Below are 21,933 nucleotides of genomic sequence, written 5' to 3' on the forward strand. Positions count from 1 at the left end.
CTTCTGTTCCAATTAAATTCGGACAACACCAGGGATATTCCACAGGGTACGCAGATCGTGGAGAAGAAGAGCAGATGTCTGCATGGAAATGAATGGTGGTCACTTTGAACATTTACTATGAATAAATTAAGGCATTCGTTATTTTAATAAGGAATTTTGGTAATTGGTTTATTTCTTTTTTAGAGCAATAAGGTGTTTTAAAAAATCACGAAATTTTGATTTTCCAGTTAATTATTTAATATAGTAAACGCCACGAATGTTTGGGAGTGATTCATCGCTTGATGAAGTTAGAATCGACAATCATTTTTACATTAAAAACGTAAATTTTTATCGCAGACGTAGGTTTTTAAAGGCCCGGTCTAATCATCTGCCTGCGCTCTTCCTACTTATTCTAAAATGTTAGAATTATCCTTTATTTTGTTCATATTATTTCCTCTTTAATTGAAAATAGCAATAATTTATATAAGGTCTACATAAAAAAACTTCGATTTTTATCGGTGTCAAATACCCCACTGTGCGCCGTAACTTTCATAAGTTTATGTTGATTAACAAGTTAGCAACCCATCAGAGCAAACTCTTTGCCTTCAATTTTCTCGAAAACCATCGCTCTGGGCGATGTGCAACAAGAGTACCTTTTTTGTATGAAAAAGTACTTAGTTTTCAAAAAATGAACCCATGTTGCAAAAAAAATTAACCTCAAAAAAGTTATTCAGGAAACAACCACCTACCCTTGCAAAAACTACCCTTTCCGCTTTTCCAAATAATTTTTCAGTATTACCGTTTGATTTAGTGTCAAAATTTATGGCATTTATTTTTTTCGAAATTTTATCTCGTTTTTTAAGCCTACAATTTCAAAAGAATTTTAAACGTTTTTTAAATTCACCCTTAATATGCATTTCCCTTAATATGCAAAACTCCCTTAATATGCATTTTCCGCCCTATACTTACAGGCACTTTTTTACTATTTTTAGGAGTACTATCACCGCCCGATTTTTTTACACCATTTCAATGACACCCTGTATATTATTTGACTTTTGAATTCTAAAAAAAAAGTTTCATCAAAGAAGCATATACCTAAAATGTGAGGTTTTTGATAAACTTGAGGATTTTGATAAACTTAAAATTTCAATAAAAGCTACCTAAATTGTAATTTATCTTGTATTTAGCCTGATATTTAGTTAAAATAATAATTTTATGTTAAACCAAATTAAAATGTCACCCGAAAAGTTATACAGGGTGAGACAACAATATTGAACTGGAACGGAACAGTCAGTATATTATTATTCCCGATATTCAATGAAGAATTCATATATCTTCAAAACACTCTTAGGGTTGCCTACCCCTTATATAAAGATTTTCCTAGATATTTTCAGAGGAGTTCGACAAGGGGATGCTATTTCGCCTAAACTTTGTACAGATGTCCTTGAATACGCAATGAAATCACTCTCTTGGGAGAATAGGAGCATAAATATCGATGGTGAAAGGTTGACACATCTCAGATTCGCAGATGACATCGTCCTTGTCTCAGATAACATCGGAGATTCAAAGCAGATGCTTGAAGAATTAGTGCAGGCCTCATTAAAAGTCGGTCTCCGGATAAATACGAGTAAAACGTAAATAATGACAAACTTAGTGCTGATACAGAACATCAGAATAGGTGACGCCGACATAAAAGAAACACATATATACAAATATCTCGGGCACGAAATACAAATCGGAAAGAACAACCAAACACACGAGATACAGCGCAGAATAGGTTTGGGTTGGGCTGCTTTTGGCAAACTGCGGGAGACCTTTAAAAGTGATATACACATATGCTTGAAGAGGAAAGTTTATGAATAATGCGTCTTGCCGGTAATTACATATGGAGCGGAAACTCTAACGTTAACGAAAAAGTAAGCAGAAAATTTAAGAGTAGCCCAGAGAGCCATGGAGAGAGCCATGCTTGGAATAACTAAAAGAGACAAAATTCCTAATAACACTATCAGACAAAAAACCAAAATTAAAGACATAGTGGAACACGTAACTCGAATAAAATGGAGATGGGCAGGTCATGTGGCGAGAACATCTAAAGACAGGTGGACTAGAAGATTGTTAGAATGGCGACCTCGAGCAGATAAACGTAGCAGAGGCAGACCACCGACACGCTTGACCGATGATGTAAAGAGGATTGCTGGAAATTGGATGATGACGGCCCAAAATCGAGAGACATGGAGAAATATAGAGGAGGCCTACGTTCAGCAGTGGACAACGATGGCTACATGATGACAGCAGTTATTTTAACTACACATTAGGCTATACTGGACTTTTATTGAAAATTAAAATTTGTTCTTTATTTTTAGAAAATGTCAAATATGTCAAAAACCTTGCGTTTTAGTCATATCCACGTCATATCATATATCTCTCGTAAAACTCGCCTGTATTTTTCTTCTAGAATCCGAAAATCAACTGTGAATAGTCTACAACTGTGAACCTAGAATCTGAAAATCAACTTTTTAAAAATTGCTCTAAATTAAACTACATATGCCCACAAAATCTCATTTCAATACAAACTGTCGTTTTCCTTCAAGAGAGGACCCCTCACTGTTTATTTTTCACCCTGTATATTTTGAGAAATTTAATTTGTTGGGTTGCAATTAATTTTTTTGTCGCTCTATTAATCATTCTTTCCTAAAACTTTGTTTTGTTTTATGTTAATTTTCAATATTTCTTAGCGTACCTAAATGTCTCAGATTACAACGTTATTGGCTTGGATTGGTCGGTACTGTGCCGTACTGAATATGTCTCAGCTATACGTGGTGCAAGGACTGCTGGAGACGACCTAGGTGAGTTTATAAAATGGCTGGTTTTGAATGGAGTTAGTTTGGATGATATCCATCTGATTGGTCATAGTCTTGGAGCTCACGTAGTTGGAGTTGGAGGCAGCAAAGTTAAAGATGGAAAAGTAGGAAGAATTACAGGTAATTAAAATGGAAATTAAAATTCTTTCATAAAAATCCTTTCATTGAGCCCTTTGTTGTATATTATTGGCTATGCAGGCAAAAGTTATCCTGTCAATTTCCTAATATTATGGTCCCGTCTCAGGTATGGTCTTCTTCTAGGTCTCTTAATTCCTCGTGAATACCATGCTGTAATCTTTGTGGTCCATCTGTTATCCGTCCTTCTTACCAAGTGTCCTGCCCATTGCTACTTGAGGGATTTGATTCTGTAGATGACATCTATTACCTGGTTATTTTGTTGTATCCACTCTATTCTTTTACGGTCTTTCTTGGTTATTCCCAGCATATTTCGTTTCTTTCAGCGTTGTGCGACCTGCGGTTTCCTTAGAATATCCTTTTTAAATGTCCAGGTTCCGCATGCGTAGGTCATGACTGGTAGTACACATTGGTCGAATATTTTCTTTTTAAGATAAAGTGGCATTCTCGAATTCAATATGATTGAGTTTCTTCCATAAGTACTCAATGCTAACTTAATTCTTTGTTTGATTTCTTGTAGTAGATATCCGGAGCTGTGTATTAGTTGCCCCAATTTGTATACAGGGTTGTTCACCACATACGACACGGAGTATTGTAGCTAAACGATTAGGTTTTTCCAAATTTTAAATTTTAGGTTCGTTGAAGGATTATTAGAGCTACAATTTAAAAATATTTTTACAAGATACAAAGTGTCCCAAATAAATAAAAAATGTTATAGTTGCATTTTTTTAAATGGAACACCCTGTATATTATTCTACTTTTAGATTCTACGATTGACATAAACGTAAATTTGATTAAGGTTTATCACACTTAAACCTTACCGTTTTTTGAAATATTTTCAATTTTATGAAATTCCAGTAAAAATTTTAAGGCTTCATTTCTCCAACGGTATCGAAGTTTTTAATACTAAATATTTAGTGAAGTTTATTTATTGATCAGATATTGTGTTGCAATAATAAAGAAAATACTATCTTATACAGAGTGTTTAAAAAATTATTTTAAATAATTACTAGCTTTAAACGGCAATAATTTGTTATTTTAAATGGAACACCTTATTTATTTTACGAGAATAAGATGCACTATTTAATTGTCTATCAAATTGTATTAAACCATTTTTTACCTATCTCTTCAAGTTTTCGTAGAAAATGCATTTACTTATAATTTAGACCTCATTTATCACTATACCCATGCAATATTGACATTTTAGATTTTTTTTAATGATGTAACAACTTTTCAAAGAGTACAGATACGAATATTGTCGATATAGTTCGCTTATTTTATTAAAAGATAAAAAGCAGTTTAAATATTTTTTGTTAAAGGGAACTAATTAATATGATCCCAGTATTTCAAACTACATTAATTGACTGTTTACGTTGATTAATAATAGTTGCTCCAAATACTAAAAAACTGAATTTTGTATGTGTATTAGACAGTGTGGTAAAAAGTAACACCTTATAAATTTTATTTTATTTTTTGACGAATGCTAATTTATAACAACAGAGACGTTAATTTTCATAACTTATTATGGTATTGATTTCTGAGTCAAATCCACATTTAGTTAGAAGAATTTATTAATTAAAACACTTAGGTATATAATTAACTAATTTTTGGGCGGAAATAATGATGGTAAATTAATAATTAGTAATAATTGGTATACTCCTTTACAAAGATTTAAATAGTTTTCTTTTTGTAAACAAATGGGCTTGGTCTATTATTATCTTTACTACCGGTATAATTTCTACATATTATGTTGCTTTAAAAAAACTAAAATGTCAATATTCCATAGGTATAGTGATAAACGAGCTCTAAATTATAAGAAAATGCATTTTCTACGAAAACTTAAAGAGATAGGTAAAATGGTATAATACAATTTGATAGATAATCAAATTGTGCATCTGATTCATGCAAAATATGCAGGGTATTCCATTTAAATTAAACAAGTTATTGCCGTTTAAAACTAGTAATTATTTAAAATAAAATTTTTGACACTCTGTATAAGGTAATATAATTTTTATTACTGCAACACAATATCTGATCAATAAATAATCTTCAGTAAATATTTAGTATTAAAAACTTTAATACCCTTGGAGAAATGAAACCTTAAATTTTTTACTGCAATTTCACAAAATTATTTCGAAAACGGTAAGGTTTAAGTGTGATAAACCTTAATCAAATTTACCTTTATTTCACTCGTAGAATCTAAAAATAGAATAATATACAGTTCAGGGAGTTCCGTTTAAAAAAATACAACTATAATATGTTTTACTTATTTGGGACATTCTGTATCATGCAAAATTATTTTTAAATTGTAGCTCTAATAGTCCTTCAACGAACCCAAAACTTACAATTTGCAAAAATCTAATCGATTAGTTACAATACTCCGTGTCGTATGTGGTGAACAACCCTGTATATGTTACGCACAATACTCGAAATCGGGTAATGCCCGATAAAATGCACAGAACTAGTTTTGGGCAAAAAATATTTCCCAAACCTGAAATTGTACATTTAAACGGTATTGCGCATTACAAAATAGTCAAAACTAGTATTGTGCATTTTGAATTGCGTAAAACTAGTTTGGTGCATTTCAAAATGTCCAATACTAGTTTTGCTTGTCCTATTTGATCAATAACGCCCTAACACAAAGGATGGATTGTTTATGAATGTGTTTGATTGAAATATGATTAAACTGACAATAAAATACTTAAAAAAATAAAACTTTTTCATATTATTGATAAATCTTTTATAAATGGATAAATACATAATAATATAGGTACCTATATGAATATTTATACAGTAGCATTATATTATTTATTTGAACAGGAACTTTTATGTCGTTTATGGCCTGTAGCTATATGTGCCTGGTGAATTATAGAAAGAGTCGCCACAAAATACATTAAATACAGTATGACATCGGAATCTCCTTGGCGCTTTTTGACCAATTTTTTCACACACAGTTATTATATCAAAACGCTTTATCCTTCTATATTGTTTGGCACACAAAGGTTTTAAAACAGTTTTAAGAAAATTTGCCTCCTTAACTTCAGTCAATATCGTTAGGTATTGGTTTTTCGACATAAGGTTATGTTTCTGTGTTTTCTTGAATTTCGAACTCGGCTTCCATTTTTTCTTGCATTTTTATATTTTATTTCACCAAGTATTGCGTATTTCCACCCACAACAAAATCAAAATAAGAATCCTTTAAAACCCAAACAAACTGCTAACCCTACTTTTTACTGTCTTATTTAAAGAAAACGAGCAAAACTAGTATTAGTCATTTTGAAATGCACCAAACTAGTTTTGCATAATTTAAAATGCACAATACTAGTTTTTGCTATTTTGTAATGCGCAATACCCGTTTAAATGTACAATTTCGGGTTTGGGAAATATTTTTTGCTCAAACTTAGTTCGGTGCATTTTTTTTCGGGCATTACCCGAATTCGAGTATTGTGCGTAACATCCTTGTTGATATATTCTTAAAGTTGGTCAACCTCTCGACAAAATGTGCTGCCTCTGGTGAACAAATCGTGAAGCTTTAAAGGAATGAAGCATGTGATTAGGGGCGGAGTCAAAAATATCGATTATTTGCGGTATTTCCCTCAGAGTAATGTAATAATATAGCTCGGATTTTTGCGAACTATAATAGGGCTCAGCTGATTAAGAAATTTAAACAAAATTATTAATTCATTGTTGATTTTCGATTATTTTTGCTGTTATTTTAAGGATTCTAAACCGTATTAACAAAGAAATTATTATTTCAATATGTTGGTACATTAATGCTAATTACTGGTAATTATTAATATTTAAAAAATGTTACATACACTTACTTTATTTCGATTTGACACGTTTATAAAATTTTATTTCATTCTTAGATCATTTTATTCTAAATTGAGGTTTTACGAATTTACGATAATTTTTTTTTAAAAAACAAAACTTTTATACATTCTTGATTAAATTTTTTCTTAATAATAAAACTTGGCACTTGCTTCAATAATATTATTTGACATTTAAATAAATATTATGTACTTAATACACCATTTAAATATTTATTACACGAAATAAATCTTTCTTAGCGTAAAACATGATCAGGTCAAGTTTGCTTTAACTTTGTACCATATGAAAAAAAAATGTCGTCGATCGTCATTTCCCATATAAATTTACATATAAAATGATAGCGATCTTCATTTCATAGCCATCGCTGACGCCGTTTATTTTCGATCAAGAATTATAGAAACTGAAAATATCATTATGTTTTAACTCACAAAGCCCGTTAAACCATAAAACTTTCTAGTATATTGTTTTATTAGGAGTAAAAATGACACTTTTCTTGGCGAGACTGTACGTTTGACATACAGCCGAAGCACAAAAAGTCATTTTTACTCCGAATAGAGCATGCTATTTTTTTCAAACGCCACAAATAATTTTTTAAACAATTTCAAACGTTCCAAATAATATAAAAATATTTAAAACTTATACCTTGTAAGTAATTATCATGATACAAAGAAAACAAGGTATGATATTACGCAGGTTGGTCACCACGTCACAGGTGATAAACGGCACTATTGGTCGGCAAGCTCCACGCGCCAATTTCAAATTTTCAAACAGATGACACACAATAAATGTGTATAATGTGTCATAACTTTTCAAATGTCAAGCTCGATGATTTTACATAACTTTAGGGATTATGTCCTAATTCTTCCCTATTTTAATTTTTTTTTATTAGTGGCAATTGAACAATATGGATATTTTTTTGTATGGCATATGACGTCACAGGTGATATGCGCAAACTGAACGAAATTGGAGTCAATCGATCATATTTTGTTTTCAAGTTTTCTTTGTACCATGAGTAATTATATATCGAGAAACTATGGTTACGGCTCGTTGAATTTGAGACTTATGTCATTTTAATAATATATTTTCATAGTTTTATACATGTTTTATGCTTCGACGTAAAAGTGCTTTAGTTTTATGCCTAGGCGTTAAAATGACTTTTTTATATTGTCAATCACGTCGCAAAAATTAATAGTTTTGTGACATTTGAAAAGAAATAATATTTTGAAACTAACTGGTATATTTTTCTGCCACAACAAAGTTATTATACAGTGATAAATGATAAGTTCATATTGAAATACGGTTCCTGGGTAAAAAAAAATGGCTAAATTTTATCAATAATACTCCATTTCAAAAGTTATTTTCCAAAATAATTAATATTTTTTTATAATTGATTGCAATAAATATTATTTGACTAGTTTAATTTGATTAATAAGACTAGATTAATTTAATTTAAAATAAATTTGATCAGATTTTTTTTCGTATATTCAACTACCAGAAAACCAAAATTATATGATAACGCACTTTTAAACGAAGTTGAAGGAAGATTATAATGTATCTATCACACTATTTAAAAGAACTACTACAATTATTAGAAGAAAAACAAAAAGAAAAAAATAGCCAAATACCTTCACCTTCTACTCAACTACAAAATAAATCAATATAATCTCTTACAAGAACACTACACAAACTACTTCTTGTATTCTACACTAAACAAATTATCAAACTTATTAATTAATCAAACATAAAGAAAAAATAACCAAATTATCCCTTCACCTACTATTTAACTTCAAAATAAAATATAAAAACACTACCACAAATTACCTATTAATTTGTGACACTACTAAATTACTTCGAATTGTATAATTACCAGCTTTTATAGCATATCTAATAGACAAAAAGTATCTGGTCGATTAGTAACCAATTGGCACAGTCCGAAAATTATCGATTTTTATTTTCTCTGTTTTTATTGGCCGCTTCAAAATTCAGAGTAACAAAAAATATTTTTCTGTAGTAAAAGACTGTGAAATACGCCTCGCCATCTGGTGCTTTACATCCATAAACATCTTAGGTTGAGCTACTTAAATTCATATACAAGGGTAACATATACAGGATGCTACAAATTCGAGGTACGAGCATTGGTATCTCGGTAACCGTAATAGATACGAACATGGTTAAATTGGGGCAAAGTTGCGCTTTGAGATGTTTACCAAGATGCCATCAAAAGCGTTTTAAAAATTTCAAGGATTACTTAGCTTTCTGGAAAAAACGGATTTTTTTGAAAATGAATTTTATTTTTTCCTGTCGTTACTTTTAAGAAAATCAAAAAACTAATTGCACATTCTCATAGCCACTTCATTAGTGCTGTCTGACAGTATTTTTAGATTTTCAAATTAGCTGATAAATTATGAGATACAGAGGTCAACTTATTTTTTTTAAATACGGACCTGCATTTTTTATTTCCAGTTTTGAAAGAACTCTGTCTCCTGAGTACAATGATATGCCACACTTTATACTTTTTTTTGCTTTAGGTACCTTAACAACATCAAAACTATTTAATTATTATTTAAAATAATTTCAAGTCCAACTCTGGTTTTTTAAATTATTTAATCTGATTATATTTATGGCAACAATATTGATCAGGGCTAATTAACAACATTGAATAAGGAAAATCGAGCCAATTGGAAGATTCAAATGAATTATATCCATGTCATGGCAATCTAAAGATATTATTTTTAACTTTTTTTATTGTGAATTTGAATTCTCAGTGTGCGATCTAATAATATGCGTAATATTAATCGTAGTTATTATAAATAAATCAACTTCTACAAACTAGTTTCTACTGCTCTACATGTTCGGAAGGGTTACCACCCTCCCTATTGCACACATTTATTTTTCGTTCAATTTTATTTATAGCTCTTTGAACTTTCTTCTTATACTTCTGAATGCATTTTGTAATCTTTATTGTAAATGTTGAGATGTATTAATTTCACTTTTACAGATGACGTGAAGTAATATATTCATTTGTATATTATTTTTTATTATTTTATTGCATTTGATTTTCCATATTCAATGTTTTACCCCACGTCATTGTTAAGTTTGAAAGCTTATCAATATTGTAACGATGAATAGATTAAATATTAAAAAAAACAAAGCCGGACTTGAAATTAGTTTAAATAAATTGTGTTAAAATGTCAGAAACAAAAAAAAATATTAAGTGTGGCATATCATTGTACTCACGAGACCGGGTTCCTTCAAAATCTGAAATAAAAAATGCAGGTCCGTATTTAAACAAATTAAGTTAGCCTCTGTATCTCACAAATTATCAGCTAATTTGAAAATCTAAAAATACTGTCAGATAACCCTTATAAAGTGGCTATGAGAATGTGCAATTAGTTTTTCGATTTTCTTAAAAGTAACGACAGGAAAAAATAAAATTAATTTTCAAAAAAATCCGTTTTTTCCAAAAAACTCAGTAATCCTTGAAATTTTTAAAACTTTTTTGATGGCATCTTGGTGAACATTCCAAAGCGCAACTTTGCCTCAATTTAACCATGTTCCTATCTATTACTTCCTATCTATTGATAAATTCATATTGAGGCCTACTTTATCGTTGGCTGTATTTATTTCTTTAATTAGGGGAACTTCAGGACTATTGGCAATTAGGAATATGCCATCAGCAAATCTTAATAACCTTAATAACTTATATTCTAACCATCTACGAGTAATAACCTGTGCCAGTGTTGCTGTAAACAGCTTTGGGGGTATCGCGTCTCCTCAACTATAACTCGGTGGTTGTTTTATATATCATTACTCTTGCTTTGGCTTCTTTGTATACCTATATCGTCGAGAGTTTCTATATAAGGCCTGTCAATACCTTGTTTCGCTAGGGCTTATATATTATTGCCTTAATATATATTTTGATATATGGTGTAATTTGATAACATGCAAGATATTTCTGAAATTTGGAATTTAATTTTATTGATTATAACATCTCCAATGACAAATATGTATACTGTGGTAATAATTAAGGTTTATTTTTATCAAAATTCGTAACAAATATATTATTTTTAAAGTCAATAGATTAGATTAAATATCTATGATTTATATTTCAATAAATACTTCTTATATCAAGATATATCTTTATGGAATTCATTTCTCTTGGAATTATTTTTAATATCCCAAAATAATGGTAGCTTTTTAATTTTAAATAACTAAGTATTCCTCAAATTAATCTGGCTATACATTTTTGGACGAGAATTCAGTGAAAATATATGCTTATTTTTATTTGAAAAAAGTATGGTTCTAAATTTGTTAGTGCTCAGTAAAAAAATATTTAATAAACATTATTTTTTCATGTTCCTATTTTTAGAAATAATTTTAACTATGTTTTATCCATTTCTACTATTCCTTGTCAATAGTCTCTCAGAAGTTATTTAAGCTAGCAATGTTCTTAGTCAAGCATTATTATATCTACATTTTCATTTTCTTTCCTCTTCCATTTCTCTCACTTATTTCTATCATCACAGTTTAAAGAATATAAATATATCAGTTGACCCACTCTTCGCCCGTATCAAAATTCCTCCCGCCGCTCACCGCCTGTCTTGCAGACTTGGGTCAGTCTACATCCGTTGCTCGACGTGTACACAGCGTTCCAAGTTTATTTTAGTTTTGTTTTCGGTCCGACGCATAGGGTGAACCAAAAATAGTGTTTTAGTTGTTTTGTTCGAATTGTGAATAAAATATCTACTAGAAATATTTGTGCAGTGGATAGTTGTGAAAGTAGAATGACACATAATATATCGTTCTTTAGGTGCCCAAAAGACGAAGGAAGGTATGTGTTTATATAGTATAGGATGTTAAGTATATAATAATTAAAGTATTAGACATATTAAGTACCTATATTATAATTATGGAAACCTAACTATGAAAAAATGGTTTTAAAAATATACATATAAATTAAGAAAAGATTTTACTCGAAATATGCACAAAATATTTATTTTTAACAATTAGTTTATTATTTTAGTAGATATTTTAGAGTAGTAGTAGATACTTTACTATTATGTTTTGGATTTTGCAGTATTTACCGGTTTGCAAAGTGCATATTAAATTATTTTTTAAGATATTTGCATTTTTTAAATAGCATGTTTTACTTTTTAGATGTTTGTATTTAACTTTAACTAGCTACCTGGAAGTCCAAATTTTATCGTCGGGTAATAAAAATACGTGCATACAACTTCTTCGGCTATTAACAAGTTTTTTAGAGTTTTTACTAAATTTTATGTAACAGTAAATATAACAATTGACGAGCACATGGGAAACACGATGAGTATCCAGAAATGAAAAATGTTCAGGAAACCGTTTTTTTTATTGAAATTACGCATGGACTTTTATATCCGAGTTTATATTGTTTTCCCATTTTTAAATGCCTGTTTCTATGTAGCCGTTATCGATATTCCTGTTTATTTAGGTACCAAAAGGTGTATCTTTTTGGTGCTTTCGTTATTTTCCCGTGTGCTCTTCAATTAGTAGTAAATACTGCAATAAATTATATTTGCATATTTCTTAAGTTATAGCATGTTTTGCTTTTTTAGCTGTTTGCATTGAACTTGAATTATCTACCTTTTATTAAAAGGTAATAAAAAGTACTTGGATACAACTTGTCTTCCCATAGTCAATTTTTTTTCGGTTTTTACTAAATTGTATCGAACAGTAAAATTTATTACACAATTAACTACTAACAGTCATAATTACTGTTCATGATAATCATAAAATTTAGAAAAAATTCAAAAAAATTGACAATGGCAATACAAGTTGTATGCAAAGGTTCTTTATTACCTTACGATAAAATTTGGGCTTTCCGGGTAGGTAATTAAAGTAAAATGCAAACATCTATAGAGCAAAACATGCTATAATTAAAAAATATGCAAATTATTATTATATATATTAAAAAAATTAACTTATTATATTTATTTAGTATACATTTTTCATATCGGGTTTCCATAATAATTATTAATAATAATTACCCTATTGACAATTCCATATTACAAAGAATTAGGATAGAATAATATATCTAATATTTTAATATTAATGTATATTTAATACAAATTACTAATAAATATTGATCAATTATTAAAGACGCCTAAAACTGTTAATCAATAAAACTAGTACTGTATTTTTATTTTTCTACTTGCTATATTAAAATTCCTTAGTATTTTTAGTTGATCCCTCGTAAACGGCCAGCGTTCTGACTGATAAAATAGCACTTCCGCTGCACCCGGTAAACGTACAAATTTTTTGTCACCTCGAAGGGTCACGGGCCGCCTTTGTAGTCAAAATAACAATAGAATTCCTTAGTGTGGGCCAACTGATATATTTATATTCTTTAAACTGTGCTATCATCGTCTTCTCTCGTTCCTCTTGCATCTGCACCTCGATCTGCACTCTCTGCAGCTTCCTTAAGTTCTAGTGGGGTACCATTTTTAAAACTGTCTTCGATTACTTGACTTTCTGACAACATTGTGGATTCATTTGTTACACAAATTCGAAATAAAGAACGAGAAATTCAGAATTGACAAAACAAAAAAATTCAGATTTGCTGTTTACTACATCTTTTCATTATCAATTTTTTTTTCTTTACCTATATTTGACTAACGGAGTGTATTAAATAAAATAGTATACAATACTGGGAGGGAATGTTTTTATTACTCTTTCAAAAAAAAGCCGTCCAGTTGGCTTTGAAATGACGACCGTAGACATTCCCACATAATTTTACATAAAAATGACAGCGATCTTCCTTTTCACATCGCTAACGTAATTCTTTTCAATAATACCAAAAAGTCCTCTTAATCATAAATTCATCATAAAACTATTTGATCAATTGTATATCATATATCACATTATAATAGGTTTAGATCCAGCTGGACCAGGTTATGGTGATATTAGTGAAGATTTAAGGCTCGACCCACAGGATGCCAAACTTGTAGATGTTGTTCACACATTCATGCGGGTTATCGGTATAACCAGACCTTTAGGACACGTTGATTTTTATCCTAATGGAGGCAGATACCAACCAGGATGTCCAGATATCAATAAATGTAAGTTTTTTAATCACAATTTTTTGGGCTCAGTATACTGTCATTCAAAATAATTACTTTCTTACGCGTGAAGTAATTTTGGTGACACTGTATACGGCTTTTTATTTTGTATCTGTCAACTGGTCAATTTATCTCTGCCGTACGCATTAAAATATAGACCACGAAAATATAGTGACCAGGGCTAGTATGAGTTTAGTGTTATCATTAATATAATAACACCATTTATTTTTAAAATGCTGATCTTCTGTTTAGACTAGCTACTGCCCGCGACGTCGCGCGTCGTTCGCATAACATTCGAATTTCTTTTAGGATTGTAACTTAAAAATGAATTTACAAAAATCTCTTTTCTTAATTCTCACTTAAAAAAATACTTCTAGAACTATTTTAACGAATTTGAATTTTTGTACAAGCTTTCACCCCAAACTTTACCTTTAAAGGATGAATTTCCAAAAATTGCTTTACTTACATTCGTTACTTAACCTATTGCTGTGTAAAATTTCATACTCCTAGGACAGATTAAAAAAAAATATACAAAACTTTACCGATTAATTTTACATGTTCTTTTTTTCAGTGTTAATGTTTTATTTTACAATACTACAGTATGATCGAAAAATAAACGGCGTCAGCGATGTAGGCCAGTAAACGTAGCCGAGTATTATATGTAAAGGTGGAAAAAATTAGTAACCAACCAATCTCAACGGGAATGTGTAGATAATGATCTCCCATTTAACCCCTCAAAAGTCCCATTCGGTCCCAGTGGGGGAAGTTTGAAAAAAACCGCCGCCATCTTGGATTTTTTCGTTTTTTTCAAATATCTCCGTTTGCATAACTTTTTTCGAAAAAACTAAAAATATGTTTTTTGTAGAGTATAAAATTTACCTTCAATCACTTCCTTTCATATTTTACCTTCAATCACTTCCTTTCTAAAATAAATAGTAATTGAGATAGAGCAATTTTTTACTGTACGTTTTATAAATTTTCCAGTTTTTTTAAACCAGTCAGCTATAATTTTTGCGTTAACAGTATACTTATATATATTTAAACCAAGTATAAATTTAAGCATTAAAACAATTAAAAAAATAACGTTTAAATATTATTTATTAAGTAAAATTATTGTTAAAAAAATATTATATTATTAAATTAAAGTTATTAAATAAAATCTGCTATGACGTCATTCTGAGCGTCATTTTCGTCCTCAACTAAAATACATAAGTTTGTGCAACTGATTCCGTAGCACTGACCACATTTTGAAAAACATTTAAGACCCAGTTTTCTACAAGAGCAATTTTTAGGGAACTGACTCTCTAAGCAATTGCAAAAAATTAATTTTAGTAGGTCAAGAGGCGCCACATTTTCTGTTTATTGAATAGGTGTTAGATTGCCTTTATGATCTCTCTTCCATCCATATTGTAAAGGATCTAACTTAGTACAAATCCAATTCTTAAATATAAAAAGTACAACTGATAACATTTCATATAATATATTTTATTACAGTTACCTGAAAGTATGTCCTGAGTAAATGGAGTTTTGCAGAGTTCTCAGTTGGAGGCAAATTAGCTAAATTAAAGGTAGTCTTAAGGGCTTGTCTTGACTTAATGCTATTGTATAGAGTGTATCTAATAATAATATAATAATGGATCCCGTATATAGCGTTTCACGTTTTGGGAGTAGCAAGGTACATCTTGCCATGCTAGTGCCGTTCGGTATACAAGGAAGGTAATGTGGCTAGCACTACGCTGTAACCGCCTATTATTACCTCAGGATTGTGAATCCCAAGTACTCATTTAAGGCTGAGTCAACCTAGGTGCCCAAACTATTTTTATTTTCTTAAAAATAGTCGACTGATGAACTACCGGCTGTAGGATTCGAACCTTCGAACAACCTTTAGATTGGTAGACGAGAGCTGTACCTCTACACCACCGGGTACCATCTCAGATGGATAATATGTTTAATATAGCTTGGGCAGTGATATAGCTTTAAAAGATAATTTAATTAGTCAACATTAAATTATCTTTTAAAGCTAAACAAACTGCCGAAGCTATATTAAACATATTAACTATCTGAGATACACTCTATACAATAGGTTTACACCAAGACAAGCACTTAAAACTATCTTTCATTTAGCTCATTTGTCTCCAACTGAGAACTCTGCAAAACTACACTTACTCAGGACACAGTTGCCTGAAAGTATGTTCTGAGTCAGGATATATCTATTATATGAGTAAATATATATATATTATAGGAAATGTATATAAGTTGATATATATATAGTTATATCCTATATAGTATATATATATATATATCAATATATATATATATATATATATATATATATATATATCTATTATAGGAAATGTTATAAGTTGATTGGTAACAAGTTAGATCCTTTATAGTATGGATGGAAGAAAGATCAAAAAGGCAATCTGACATCTATTCAAGCAACAGAAGATGTGGCGCCTCCTGACCTACTAAAATTAATTTTTTGCAATTGCAAAGAGAGTCAGTGCTCTAAAAATTGCTCTTGTAGAAAACTGGGTCTTAAAGGTTCTTCAAAGTGTGGTCAGTGCTACGGAATCAATTGCACAAACTTTTGTATTTTAGTTGGGGACGAAAATGACACTCAGGATGACGTCGCGTCGTAGCAGATTTTATTTAAAACTTTAATTCAATAATAATTTTTTTAACAATAATTTTATTTAATAAATAATATTTAAAGGTCATTTTTAATTGTTTTGATGCATAAATTTATATTTGGTTTATCTATATTACTTAAAACTACTTACTCGGTTTAAAAAACTGGAAAATTTATAAAACGTATAGTAAAAAATTGCTCTATCTCTATTACTATTTATTTTAGGAAAAAAATATTGAAGGTAAAATATTCTAAATTTAATTCTCTACAAAAAATACATCTTTAGATTTTTCGAAAAAAGTTATGCAAACGGAGATATTTGAAAAAAAAACGAAAATATCCAAGATGGCGGCGGTTTTTTTCAATCTTCCCCCACTGGGAACGAATGGGACTTTTGAGGGGTTAAATAGGAGATCATTATCTACACATTCCCGTTGAGATCGGTTGGTTACTAATTTTTTCCACCTCAACCTCCAGATTGACTGGCCTAATGACTATGAAATGAAGATCGCTGTCATTTTATATGTAATTTTATATGGAAAATATAATCGATCATCATTTCCCAGCCAACTGGATGCCTTTTTTTTTCGACTATGCGGTACTTAACTGTGAATGTTTCAACTTTATTTATTAAATTATTTATAGTGAAACCAACTGAAACTATTTTTTGTAACCACGGTAGATCGTATCAGCTTTTTGCTGAATCCATAATTAACTCAAAAGCCTTCAATTGTAAGAAGTGTTCCTCTTTGGAAGATGCTCTGTACAGCAGATGTTTAGAAGACACGGATGTATACATGGGCCAATCAGAGACTTACAAGTCAGTATTATGTTTTAAATTTTAACGTTCACGTATCCAGATTAATTTTTGATACTTTCTTTTATTCAGATATGGACTCTACTACTTTAAAACAAATGCCGAATCGCCATATTCTTTGGATAATATCAATGATACGTAAACTGTTACTTGTTTTATTATTTTAATAGTAAAAATATATATTTAATGATAATTACTTTTATTTATCATCCCCATAACTCTACTTCAATGCATACAATCCAAAAGTAACTGGACTCAAAATACAATCAAAGTCGATCACTTCAACCTTGAGCAATTCAAATGTGCATACATAGTGCACACACAGTTTTTTTTATTTATAAATGAATTATGTGGGTTTCCTTTCACAATGGACAGTTCCCCTGAAATATTTATGCTTAAGGTAGAAAAAAAAGACAAACTACAATTGACATTTCTTTTATTGGAAATCACCTTTTAGATATACAAATGATATACAATGGCGTAGATTTGACGATAAAAAGTATAGTTCAAAAGTCAAAAGCAGTCACAAAATAAACCGACAACTTTGAAAGAGTAAAGATATATAATTAATTATTTGGTTTTTATAAATATATATATTATTGACTTAGTAGTTAACGTGTATATATATATAGTATGTATGTACGCTTAGTAGTAGTAATAAACTCTAGTTTGGTAATGTATTGTTAGAACAAACCGATAAAATACTTTTTATAATTTAACTATAACAGACACATTCACACAACCGAAAGACTTTTTATATAGAAACAGACGAGTGTTTCGTTCATAATATATGGTTTAGATTGTCAAGTGAAAACTAATGTCACTTAATGGCATCATTTTTTTGATATTTGACAACCATTATATTTATAGTCTCACTTACGATTAATGCTTGATTTTCATGCATCCGTTGTCCGAAGATACGATGGATGATACGATATTAATTTTATTAGTTGAATTTAAAGGCTTCGATTTGTTAACCGTTTCTAACCAATCGAAATAAAATTACTATCGTATCATCGTATCGTCGTATAACGGATGCATGAAAGTCAAGCTTAAGCTGCCCACAAACAGCATGGGTACATGTACGAAGAAATACATCAGCCCTAATAAAAACATGTCAAACAAGAAACAAGTATCTACATAGAAATAGACCTATAAAAAACCGGTAAAGATTACTAGCGTCTATATTCTACTAGTCTACTAGGGAACCCAACAATGTTGCCAGGTTTTTGCTCAATAACTAGAAATACTTTAACTATTTTTATTGTTTGTTTATAAAAATATAAGATATATTAATAATAATTACTTTTGATCAAGTATTAGGTTTACATTTTCACTGAATTTTATTCAGAGTGACATTAAACAAACCATCTAAAAATAAAATCTCAAAGAATGCAAAAATGCTGATGAATTATTATGTGTGAAACTGCGTTAATAAAAAGTCAATGTATAAACAATGTTGTTTAAATCTTTTACAATAATTTTTACTTTGGTTCAGATGGTTTTTTTTCAATTTTCTGGGGTTTATCAAAGGATTTATCTAAGCTTCTTTTTTGTGCTAAAACGTTTTCCTTTTGAATAATATCATATGACCGGAAAAAAAAACGGCGTCTAGTTTGGCTTGGAAATGAATATCGATGCCATTCCTGATATAATTTTACTTAAACTTTGCACTAAAATTTTTGATACAGAATTCGCAGGAAAATGCGATATTTTAGTTTTGGGAAAGTAAAGTCCTAAGTAAAGGTGCAATTTCCTGTATCTGGTTAGGATGAACTTTTTTAACATGTTTCCGAAGCACTTATTTTTGCACTTATAAATATTATACATTACACTTAGTCATCAGAACACCTACTAATATAAAATTAGTATTCTGATTACTATTAATATAAGTAAGTATATCTAATTTTTCATCTACGCTATTAAGAACAAAATAAACCAAACAATCAAACTTTGAAATAAACGGTAAAAATAAACGTCTTTAGTTTAGCTAACAATTGAAAATCATGAAATTAAGGGACAACTAACGACAACATTGCTGGGTGCCCGAGTAGACTAGTAAAGCTTAAGACGCTAGTGTAAAGATTACGGTGTCTAGATTAAAACCGATATCGGAGTCAAAACCGGTATTGAGATCAATATTGTGTCAGTTTGTGTACACCGACTGAAAAACCGGTTGTTGTCAACACCTCAAACCCGTTTTCAAATCTCAACACCGAATAAATAATAATAATAAGAAAACTCTCAACCTTATGGGCAATTTCGTGGCACAAAACCTGTCCGAGATGTAGCTGGCGTGTTGCCAGAACTACTGATTACTCCATAGATTTACGGATTTTGGGTACAGTACGTTCATAATACGGATTTTCTATCATTAAACAATTTGATATACTATTATATGATTAAACAAAGAACGATGTAAGAGTTGTACGATGTAATCATACGACATATTCAGTACCTATAAAAGATTTTTTATTTTTGTTGTTTATTCTATGTTTGACACAAGACACGAATAAATTTTCAATACATAAACGCGGATTTTTCATTCAAAAATATTTTTGTCAAACGTATTACAGATATTACACATTTTAATATGGTAACACTGCCGTTTACAGACCCACACCGTCTCCGATATGCTTTCGCTAGCCGAATTAGAGAAAATAATTGTTTTATGCGTTAGCCGCAGAACGATTGGTGTCTCCACTGTAGAACACTTGAGACGTAAGGTGAAATCACATAAGCCTTGTCGCAAATTCGCCCATTAGGTTGCGTATCTTCCCAATTCTTTCAATCAACGGTAGTAGTCTACAAATCAGCATATATTTTGTCCGCAAAAAGGTTTGTGGAAAATTGAATTTTTATCATTAGAGACAGCAAATGTTAAATAATGCACTTAGTTATTGACTTGTCTAAAAATAAAAAATAAATGAGGAGCAGACTTACTAAAAAAAAGGCCCGTATTTATAGTCGCGTCTCGAGACGCCAAGACTTGGGCTCTTGAGAGAGCAAACCACAGAGCAAACGTCATTTTGGAGACTGCGATTATCGTTTTGGAGATTGTCATTTTGGATAGTTTATGTGATCTGTGGATTGGATAGTTCCGATAGTTTCTTAACCTAACTTTAGTAAACAAAGTAAATCCGTTTTGTCTGAAACAATTAAACAGTTTTAAATATGTTAGAAGAGTTTGAGGATATTTTACCTCTTATAATTGAAGACTTGCAAAAACCTACCAATCGTGGGTTACCCATTCTCCCCGTTATTCAATTACTAATTTGTTTACGGTTTTATGCGATTTGTAGTTTTCAGGTATTAAATGGAGACTTGCGTGGTATTAACCAACCTACAATAAGCCAGATTATCAAGAGGGTGTCCATTTTAATAGCAGAACATTTGGGTAAATTTGTACGATACAACCATATCCATTAGCCAGTATCATTCCAATGATACTGGCTTCAGCTTGTGCAGATGATGACAACAAATGGGATACATATATTAAGAATAAAAGAACTATAAATACATCTGTGAATAAATCCACTGGCGATAAAAATACCTTCTGAATTATTATATAGATATATTCCGAAGAATAAATGTATTTTGTCCATTTTTTAAGATTTTCAACCAAAGGTGGTATATCAAACTACATACACAGACTTACAATGTTACGTCAGAAACGAAGAAGTTCTTAATGCATTTTATCCCATTCGAATTAAATGGCGAAAATACCTGAAACATTATATGTGCTGTGTATGTCCATTGGCGGTAGACAAAGAAACAGATGTATATCCGTAAGATGCTATGGACTTACTGCTATTTGTTCATTGTCATTGCCAGATGAAGATATTTTTTTGTACTACAACTTCCCTATTTTTTTTTTGAATAATATACAGACCGTGGTAGCAGAAAAAATAAAGAGAAATTTTACGTCTAAAAGACAGTACAACAGTTTTTTTCATTTTTTTTCAGATATCATCAAAACTAGATTTTTCACCTGTAGGTGTACTTACTATTTAATTTTTTATTCATTTTTCAAGTCTATTAATTTTTCGGTAAATTTCCTGCAAAAAGCGTAGCAGTTTTCCTTTCTTTGCCAAGATTCGAAAAATGGACGAAATGCATGTAGAAAGTCTGCTCTTCAAATATACTATTAGAGTTGCGCGACTTGGATGCCTTGTCAAAGTTTTTTGTCATTTCTTTTTAAAAACGTCGAAAAGCACCCTTCTTTAGCAGATTTTTGAAAAACGTGGTTTAATAAAGTTGTTGACCACCTCGGACACTTTAAAAAACCTGGATGTCCGGATTTATCCGGATGTATGGAAACTTTAGGTATGAAAAACATATATTATGATCCACATGCATGCTGGTGTGTGTGCAGCTTAAAGGTTGATTCTCACTATACCTTCCGTTTCAATTCCATATCTGTTCCGTATTTTTGATTGTATTCACGCTATACGTATGCTTCCGTTCCGTATCAATTCCATACTTTTTATTTTACAATTTATATCATTACGAAAGTTTTATTTTAAAAATTTGTATCTTTTGAAAAAGGCAATAGATTTAATTAAGTAGTGAGAGAATATAGCT

At 30.4% G+C, this 21,933-nt stretch overlaps 1 protein-coding gene across 1 annotated transcript in view; it reads left to right on the plus strand.

Annotated features, from left to right (window-relative positions):
• Positions 1–17,491, plus strand: part of LOC115880606 (pancreatic lipase-related protein 2-like) — a 31,946-nt gene extending 14,455 nt beyond the window's left edge. Inside the window, exons 4-7 of the mRNA XM_030897881.1 lie at positions 2,715–2,960; positions 13,712–13,900; positions 17,178–17,352; positions 17,422–17,491. Of these exons, the coding sequence (XP_030753741.1) occupies positions 2,715–2,960; positions 13,712–13,900; positions 17,178–17,352; positions 17,422–17,491 (680 nt within the window). The remainder of the gene's footprint in view (positions 1–2,714; positions 2,961–13,711; positions 13,901–17,177; positions 17,353–17,421) is intronic.
• Positions 17,492–21,933: the final 4,442 nt, after the last annotated feature.

The sequence above is a fragment of the Sitophilus oryzae genome, unplaced genomic scaffold, assembly GCF_002938485.1.
Source record: "Sitophilus oryzae breed Bouriz unplaced genomic scaffold, Soryzae_2.0 scaffold_1639_pilon_pilon, whole genome shotgun sequence".
In the NCBI taxonomy this organism is placed as follows: domain Eukaryota; kingdom Metazoa; phylum Arthropoda; class Insecta; order Coleoptera; family Curculionidae; genus Sitophilus; species Sitophilus oryzae.